Source organism: Ochotona princeps, chromosome 17 (genome assembly GCF_030435755.1).
Source record: "Ochotona princeps isolate mOchPri1 chromosome 17, mOchPri1.hap1, whole genome shotgun sequence".
NCBI lineage: Eukaryota > Metazoa > Chordata > Mammalia > Lagomorpha > Ochotonidae > Ochotona > Ochotona princeps.
Window position 1 is genome coordinate 44,161,529 of NC_080848.1, and position 9,280 is coordinate 44,170,808.

General features: G+C 57.7%; 1 protein-coding gene across 3 annotated transcripts in view; it reads right to left on the reverse strand.

The window, feature by feature from the left end:
* The window catches only part of SLC5A10 (solute carrier family 5 member 10), a 45,515-nt gene that overhangs the window by 1,930 nt on the left and 34,305 nt on the right, over positions 1 to 9,280 (reverse strand). For 2 of the 3 annotated variants that reach the window (XM_004599374.2, XM_004599373.2), the window contains 2 exons: positions 2,876 to 2,983; positions 1,361 to 1,511 (listed from right to left, as the gene is read on the reverse strand). In XM_004599374.2, coding sequence (XP_004599431.2) covers positions 1,361 to 1,511; positions 2,876 to 2,983 — 259 coding nt within the window. The remainder of the gene's footprint in view (positions 1 to 1,360; positions 1,512 to 2,875; positions 2,984 to 9,280) is intronic. The other variant, XM_004599375.2, reaches the window with a different exon arrangement.

Genomic DNA, 9,280 nt, shown 5'->3' on the forward strand with positions numbered 1-9,280 from the left:
GCCATGGTGACTTCCAAGCCTGGGCACTGAATATCCTTCCCAAGTCCATGCCAACCCCTGTTTTGTCTCCCTTGGTAGCAGCCATGCTCACAGGTTGGAGGTGCAGGGATCCCCAGGGCGGGGGAATCTGGTTTGTGGTTTAGTTCCCCAACCCCAGTATTGTCCAGCTGGACACAGACCCAGTCTGACCCCTGGCAGTGGAACTTCCCATTCTGCTAAACAGACAGCTAAGGAAGTCAGGCCCAGAGAGGGCGGGCTGCCTTGCCTGGGTCACACAGCCCATCCCCTGCCCCACAGGGCCTGAGCTGGACAACCGACTCAATTTGGCTAACAGGTGAGAAGAAAGGTCAAGGACAAACGTGAGGGTGGATTAGGAGCATGAGCAAACGGAGAACCACAGGCAGGGCTCAGGAAGGCCATGGGACAGGTGCTGGAGACACCATGCCCCAGGCCAGAGTGGACAGCAAGGGGACACCCAGGGCACCCAGCATGCAGGAGCAGAGAGGGGCCTGGCCTCAGAGCAAAAGCCAGTGACAGGCCATGGGGCGGCCCTCAGAGCAGGAGAACAAAAAGGAGGAAACAGGCAAGGAGCTAAGGGCACAGGCCACGTGGCCATGGGGGGAGGCGGGAGGCTCCTGCTTGGGATGAGCTCACCCTCACTGCCGCCTGGCAGGTCCCAACATGGCCCGTCTGACAGAGGCCCTGCTGTTTTACATCCTTGGAACAACCGCCTGCAGCTCCTGGCCGACCCCGCCCCAAGGATGAGCACCCTGGGCTCCCGGCCACTGCAGGCTGTGACATTAGCCAAGTCAGCCCGAGAGAAAGGCCAAGTCACTCTGCTGGCACAGGGAAGACATGAGGCTCTGAGGGAGACAGGGCCCAGGAGACGCGGGCATATGCCCAGAGATCCTGTCCCCTTCAGGTGGGGAGGGGAGGGATGGTCCCAGAAACAGCCCCTGTCCTTCTGTGATACAAAAGAAGATCTGGTAATGAACCCCAGGATCATGCAGGAGGAAGAAAAGGGCTTATGCCTTGCTGGAGGGCATCAGAGAGGACTTCCCGGAGGAGGCGATATGTGGACAATCTTGGAAAATCAAGAAGTGGAGGACAAACAGCTAGGAGAAAAGAGAGGCTCAGAGGGGCATGAGGTGCCAGCTTGGGGCTCCTCTGAGGCTCAGCAGGGGTGTGGGGTGTGGGCTTGGGGCCCCTCTGTAGGGAGCCCTGTGGCTGGGGGAGGCAGGGCTGCTCCCCCACTTCAGGGGAATCACCCAGATGATGAAGCCATAGGAGCTACATGGGAGGTGGGACACATGGGTCTCTCCAACCAACTCCTCCGCATCCCTCAGAGCCCACCCCATACCGTCCCACCAGGAGCAGCTCGCGCTCACTGGCACGGGGCCGCAGCCGCCTCCAGATGTCCATGGTGAAGAGCGTGCTGCTGCTGTTGAAGATGGACGTCAGCGAGGACATGAGAGCAGCCATCATCACGGCAATCATGAGTCCACGCAGACCTGCGGGCGGGCGGAGACCGGCTGGGACCCTGGCCTGGCCTGGACTCTCAGCCTGCCGTGTCCTGCTGTCCTGAGAGCAAGACCCAAACCCAAGACACTGCCTGGGTGACTGGTGGGCTCAGAGAGGTAAGACTTGCAGCTGCAGGCCCTGAAGGCCTGAGCTCTGGGGGTGGACAGGGAGGAGAGCAAGGTTTGGGGTGCCGGCCTCTCCACGGTTATCCCAAACCTAAGCAGGGAGCATGTGTGCCTGTCTCTAGCATGTCCCAGCCTAGTCTCGGAATTTCCTGCCACTTGCTGTTGCATTATAGGAGTGGGGTGGAAGGGGCACAGCAGGCCTCATGGGCTCCCCCAGGGGTAGGGGTCCGCGGAGTAGGTAGATAGGACTATGCACACGGGGGACCCTTAGCAGGTGCCTGGGGTCTCGGTCTCAGTGTGGCCCTGAAACCTCAATCAGAGAGCGTGACTTGGAAAGCAGCTGTGGAAGGCCTGGGACCCCGGAGGCATGAGAGAAGAAAAGGTGCCCCACCCCCCAGGGTAAGGGTGTGGTGTAGGGCAGGCTGTGCAAGCAGAAGAACCGAGCTCAGCGCTCAGCTTGCCAGCTCAGCAAGTAACTTCTGAGCATGTGGAGGGAAATGGAATTCAAAGGCAAATGCATCATCATAGGGCAACACCTGCTTTTAACCCGTGCACAGCGGCCAGCATCCCATACAGGTGCTCTGGTTCGAGTCCCTGCTGCTCCACTTCCCATCCAGCTCCCTGTTTATGCACCCGGGAAGGCAGTAGAAGGTGGCCCAAGTGCTTGGAGCCCTACACCTAGGCTAATCCTAACTTTAGATTAGCCCAGCTCTGGCCATTGCAGCCATTTGGCGAGTAAACCAGCAGATGCAAAATCTCTCTCTCTCTCTCTCTCTCTCTCTCTCTCTCTCTCTCTCTCCACCTCTCTCCCTGTGTCTCTACCTCTCTCTCTCTCTCTCCCTTGTGACTCTACCTTACAAGCAAAAATAAATAAATGCTTTTTTTAATTCATTCATGAATTTCTCATAGCACACATTTTCTGTGAACTTCTAATCTCTGCCTGGATTTCAATGTGTTTGTTTTTGACCTACATGCATTTTGGAAGCATCCTTGTGCCTGGCAGGTCTCAGTTTCCCCAGCTTTACAGTGGGAATGATGCTAACAGCACTGAAGGCTCTGCAGGGTAACCAGGCGTCTTCTGCCAGGAAGCCTCCCTGGATTGTCGTGGCCACCGCCGCCCCCCCCACCACCACCCTCTGTGTCCCTCTAGGCTGCATTCTGGCGTCTTAAGACCCTCATGGGGCCTGAGACCCAGTCCCTTGCCCTGCTTCACCCTACCTCCACCTCACCTACGGGCATCAGTTCCATCACCAGCTTGGGGTAGGCAATGTTGGAGCAGCCAATCTCAGCCCCACAGGCACGCAGACACTCACTGGGCACCACACAGCCCACGTCATCTGCACAAGAGGGAGAGATTGTGAGCACCAGGCCTTCCCCCCATGACACACACACATGGGGTATGGGATCCAAACCCATCCAGGGCTCTGTCCCCACTCTAAGCAGTCAGGGTTTAGACCAGACCATTTCCAGCTGCTGTGGTGGGCACCAGATGCCCAGACTGTGTCCCAGGCTGATGCCAGGCAGATCTCACTACTGCCTCCAGCACCCGGCTCACCCCATGTCTGAGGCCTCGGCTGGCTCTCCCACATCTTCCCTACCTCTCCCAGGGCTGCCCCCTGCCCCTGTCAGTCCTGGGCTGACATAGGCTTGCTCCTGCTGTTTCTGCTTTTCTCCCTACAGCCTTGGGCCTGCAGCCGCCCACCCTGGTCAGATGTGCAACCCCACAAAGGAACCAACGAACTTCCTGAGCTTGGCCCTGTGCCTTCCTGCTGGGTGTGTGGGGTAGACCCCAGATCCAGTGCTCATGGCTCCTCCCCCAGGATTGAGCCACTCTGGCAGCCCTGGGTGTCTAGCACTTGGCTCACTAGGAAGGTGGGGAGGGTCCGCCCCTCACCCCTGCTTGCTGGAAAAACTGGCTACCCTGGGAATTGCAGTAGCTGATGGGGCTGACAGAGTCTCAGCACAGCCACATGGCTCTTCCTCTACCAGCCCCATCCCCTGCCCCAGCCTCTATGGGACAGCCCCTCCCTCCTGCCCCCTCACCAGCATGCTCATGGATCCCTCTTCCCTGAGCCTCCTACTGTTCCCCATGCCCTCTCAACACACCACTACTGTTTCCGGGAACTCCTCCCTGCCCTCACCCTGGAGCAGAGACATCCTGGGGGGAAAACAATAGCAGAACTCCTTCCTACAGCATTCCAGGCCCCAGATCCTCCCATGTGGACACCACGGCGGCGCCTGTGCACCTGCCACCCAACCTGCTTGAATTGTCTCACACCCGCCCAGCACTCTGTCGCCTCTCCCAGCACGCACCCACCCCACTCCCTGTCTGTACAGGCCTCAAGGCTCCCTGAGAGGGCTCTGACCCCACACACATCACCATCACCCCCCAGCTTCTACCACCAGGGCCAGAGGTGGGGCGGGAAGATCCCAGCAAAGCCAAAGATTGCCTCTGCCTCACAGTAGTTTGTTTACATATTCGGTTTCCCCCATTGGACTGGGAGCTCCCCCATCACCACCACCCAGGCAGACACTGGAGTTGAGTCATTTCAAGTATCACCCAGCCCAGGGGCTGGGCCCAGAGGAGATTGAACTTGTGCTGAATGAATGCAGGAGGCAGCAAGTGAGTGGTGTGGGGGAAAGGCAGCACACAAACAGGAGGCGACCTGAGAAGAAGGCTTTCAGCAACAGCCAGAAAGGAATTCAGGCACAGCGTGATCCAGCTGCCCGCCAAATATTCTGCTGGATGCAACAGCTCAGGAGCCCCCAAGAGGATTCTCATGGTTCCCATGGGCTCTTGCTCCATTGGGCCGGCTCTGGCACTCAGAGGGCCCATCCCTCCTGGGAGGCATCGGGGAGGTGTCACAGACACTTAATGGCTCAAAAAGCCCGAGTCAGGAGATTCCTCCCAAGTTTATTCAGCCCAGACCAGGCTCCGGGCCTGGGCGCAGCCTCCGGACACTGCTGGCTCCCCCAGAGCTGAACAGCAGGAAAGAGCTCAAACCAGTGCCCCCCAATGTCCTGGCTTGCCCCCAAACACACGCTGCACTCCCCCCACCATACCCTGGTAGCTGCCTCCATGTCCTTGCCCCTCACAGCCAAGGCCAGGTGCACCTGGCCCCCTCACCAGGCTGTGACCACGGGACCCTGGAGAAGCCAGACCAGGCCAACCTGTGGGGGTTCTGCCTAACTTAGCAACCCTCTGCAGGAAGCCATGGCCGGCGCAGCGGCTGTCGCCTCACCCAAAGAGCAGAAGGTGAGGCACACAGACCTAACTTGAGGGCAGCTCTGCAGGGCCTGGCTGTGGCCCAGGGGTGCTTCCCGAGCTCTCTTAGGCACTTTGCCTGCAGCGCTGGCACTGCCTATAGGCACTGGTTTGAGTCCCAGCTGCTCCATTTCCCATCCAGTTCCCTACTAATGCATGGAAAAGCAGCGGAGGACAGCTTTCTTGGACCCCCGCATCCACGTGGCAGGCCCATAGAGGCTCCTGGATCTAGCTTCAGATATTGCAACCATCTGGAGAGTGAAACAAAAGAGCCGTCTGGGGCCCGGCGGCGTGGCCTAGCGGCTAAAGTCCTCGCCTTGAAAGCCCCGGGATCCCATATGGGCGCCGGTTCTAATCCCAGCAGCTCCACTTCCCATCCAGCTCCCTGCTTGTGGTCTGGGAAAGCAGTCGAGGACGGCCCAAAGCTTTGGGACCCTGCACCCGCGTGGGAGACCCGGAAGAGGTTCCTGGTTCCCGGCATCGGATCGGTGCAGCACCAGCCCGTTGCGGCTCACTTGGGGAGTGAAACATCTGATGGAAGATGTTTCTCTGTCTCCTCCTCTCTGTATATCCGGCTTTCCAACAATAATAAAATCTAAAAAAAAAAAAAAAAAGAGCCGTCTGCCTTATATGTCTTGCCCTTTCTTTCTTTGTAGCTCTGACTTTCAAATAAATAAGAGAATAAGAAACAAGAATAAGAAATACATAAGAAGAATGAGAAAGAAGCCAGCCAATGAGAAAATGGACCAAAGCCCTGAGCAAGCCTTTTCCCACAAGGTGAGGGACCTTCAAGTGGCCCAGCAGCACAGGCCAGACACTTGCTGACATCAGCCAAGTGCAGCCGCCAGCCTGGCCCAGATAAAAAGGCTGTGGGGACAGCCCATGTTGGCCAGGGTGTGGAGCCACCCTGTTGAGGCAACATGGAGTGCTGTAGCCAACAGGGCTGCTGGTAAGGCAGAGATGCCCCTGGGCTCGGGGCTGCACTCCAAGACTCTGAGCCTAGAGCAGTGCGGCCTCGGGCTTCCGCACTGAGGTCCACACACGGATGGCCACAGCAACTTTACCTGTAACAAACCATGTGCCTGTCCATTTTTTTTTTTCAGTGCAGACAGTGTTTATTGGCAGGTGCTAAGAGTGTAAAACAACAACAAATCCAGGGGGATGGAAGAGGAGGTGGGTGGGGACAGAGTCCCCTCCCTTATGTGAGAGCCCCATTACCCAGCTGGGGAGGGGAGGAGCAGGGGACTGCACCCCAGCACCTCCCACAGAACCAGCTTGCGGGCGGCACAGGGGAAGCCCACCCCAGGTTACTTGGTGCCTTCCTGGGCCTCAATCCAGCCCCTTTCAGGTCTTGAGGTATGCCTTTTCAGGAGTCTCTCCCCATCCCTCCCCAAACCTGTGAGTCAGCCTCATACCTCAGTTTCCCTCTCCAGTGATTAGCCAGGTTGGACTACCACGGGGCCCTGTTAGTGGTGCAGATTCCTTCCACCAAGTGAGCAGTCCCCATTCATGCTGGGGGCAGGGAGTGTGGGTTACAGGCCTTGGGAGCCCGGCTCTTGGCCAGAAGACCCTTTTGAGATGGGGGCATATCCACACCCCCACCCCTGCTGTGCCTGGAGGCTACCTCCCTCCCAGACTTGCTTTTCCTTTTGAAGCCTAGCAATTACCAAGACAAAAAGCTCCTGGATCTCACCCTGATCCAGAAGTGGGGCAATCACCAAAGGATCTTCCCCACTCAGAGTGGCAAGGGGCTTTAGCCTGTCCCTGTCCACCCCAAAGCCTTGCTTGGGGGAGTTCTACTGAAAGCCGGCCCCTGCAGTAGGGCTGGGCGTGCAGTCTGTCTGTCCCTGGTCCCATCATCCTCCACCCACTCCTGAGGGCCCCATACCATCCCGCAAGGCCTGGTGTCCTCTGCCCAAGGTGTGAGTCAGTTACAGGGCAACCAGGTGCAGGGCCAGAGTTGTGGCATAGGGGGTTAAACCACTACCTGCGATGCCAGCATTCCATGTGGCCACCAATTCAAGTCCTGCCTGTTCCACTTCTGATCTAGCTCCTTGCTGATGTACCTGGGAAAGCAGCAAAGGATGACCCAAGTGCTTGGGCCCCTGCCATCCGCGTGGGAGACCCAGATGGAGTTCCAGGCTCCAGGCTTCAGCCTAGCTCAGCCCTAGTGGTTGCAGCCATTTGGAAAGTAAGCCAACAGATGGGAGAGTTTCTCTGCACATCTCCCTCTCTGCGTAACTCTGCCTTTCAAACAAATAATCTTTTAAAAAAGAAGAAATAGCAGGTAGCATCAGCAACTCTGTGGGTTGCTCAGTAGTGAGATGGAATGCCATGTTGTTCCCCAATGTCACAATGCTTCACTCGTGGTTTGTGGGCACACATGCCGTAAATAGGGCCCTACGCATGCTGAATGCAACCTTTCCCAGCCCAGCAGCACACGGTCCAGCTCCCCCTGGCAGTGCTGGGCAGCCCCTCCATCACAAGGGACCGTGACACACAGCGCTGTTGGTGAAGCAGGCGCATCCCACGCATCTTCAACTTGGGGTACTTTCAGCTTGACATGGGCTTTTCCAGAAAAGGGCTTTGGAAGGCAAGGCGTGCCGCACTGACACCAACAACAATCAGAGAATTAGGCTCGGTGGGGAGAGAAGCCAGCCCCAGAAGCTTAATCTAGAAAGAGACTTCAAAAAGCTCATGGAAGGCCTGGACCAATAGCCTAGCAGCTAAAAACCTCGCCTTATACATGCTGGGATCCCATATGGGCGCCGGTTCTAATCTAGCCTGCCCTGCTTCCCATCCAGCTCCCTGCTTGTGGCCTGGGAAAGCAGTCGAGGATGGTCCAAAGCCTTGGGACCCTGCACCCGTGTGGGAGACCTGGAAGAGGCTCCTGGCATCGTATCAGCTCAGCTTTGGCTGTTGCAGCTGTTCAGGGAGTGAATCATCAGATGGAAGATCTTCCTCTCTGTCTCTCCTCCTCTCTGTATATCTGATTTTCCAATAAAAATAAATAAATCTTTCAAAAAAAAAAGAAGTGGGTATCAGTGCCCACACAAAATGCAGGCTTAACCCACTACACCACAGTGTCAGCCCCTACGCTTATCCTCAAAGTCTGTTTTCTGTGAATTTTTATGAGCCCCTGCACCACACTGCCCACTGATATGGCATTCTTGAAATAACAGCATCACAGAGATGACAAACGGTTTCACACTTGCCGGAGTGAGGTTCGGCTGCAGACAAGAGGTCTGGGTGCTGACTGGCCAGTCCCAGACCTTGACTGCAATGGTGGCAACACCTCTCCATCCCAGAGTAAGACAGCCTTCAGCGGCTACACACACAGACATGGCTGACTGCATGAAGCAGTGTGGGCAGCATGGGACCCACCCTCAGGCTGCAGCATCCCCTGCCAGAGCCCTGCCCTCACTCCTGTCACCACCAGGGGAAGCTGGATGCAGGGTACATACCAGAGCCCATTCTGTTTATTTGTGATTTCTAGCCCGTGGGTATAATCACACACAGGGAACTGCAGAGACTCCAGGCCTTCCAGTCCTGATGGCCGGGGGTTCCCGTCGTGTGAACACCAGAAGGGGAAGCTCAGAGAGGGTCTTGGCAAGCCTGCAAAAGGGGCTCCAGGAGACCCAGTCATGGCTCACTCCTGCGACCCCCTTCCTACTCTAGGCCTGGTGCGGTGGAAGAGGCAGGTGGATGGGCCGGACCTGGAGAAAAACCAGGGGTCAGGCTGTGCACAGCCCAGAGCACAGCAACTGGTGCCCAGGGCGGCTGAACCTCGGGCAAGCTCAGAGCCCCGGCCACAGGCAGCCAGAGGCATGACAGCAGGACATCCGTGCACAAGGTCTGGCAATATCAAAGCCCAGCAGCTCTGCACAGCGCAGGGCAGGCCCGTGGGCAGCCCGAAGGAATGGTGACAGAGGGACAGAGGGGAGGGAAGGGCTGTCCAGAGCCTGGTGGACTGGCTGACGCACTCAGGGACTCAGACTGTTTGTGGCATCGGGTTTAATGGGCTTTGCCGACCCGCCCTGAGATGTCCTGCCTTCAGATGTGGTCCCCACACTCCCCATAACCAGGGTCTCAGGCCCCAGGGACGCCGCTGCAGCATGCCGAGCCGGGCCTGACCTCAGCCCACAGCCGGCCTCTTCAGGCCTCTGCCGCCCCAGGGCTTAGGTGGAGGGCTAACAAGTGGCCACATTGGGCTGTCAGCACGCCCGGCTCCGTGCAAGACCCTGGCTGGGGGTCATGCGATGCCCTACCCCTGCCTGGAGTCCCCAGCCAAGGATGGCCTTTCTCCACCGTTCTTCCACCACAGGACAGCCTGGAGAAACGAAGAGCGGGATCTTTGCAACCCCGCCCA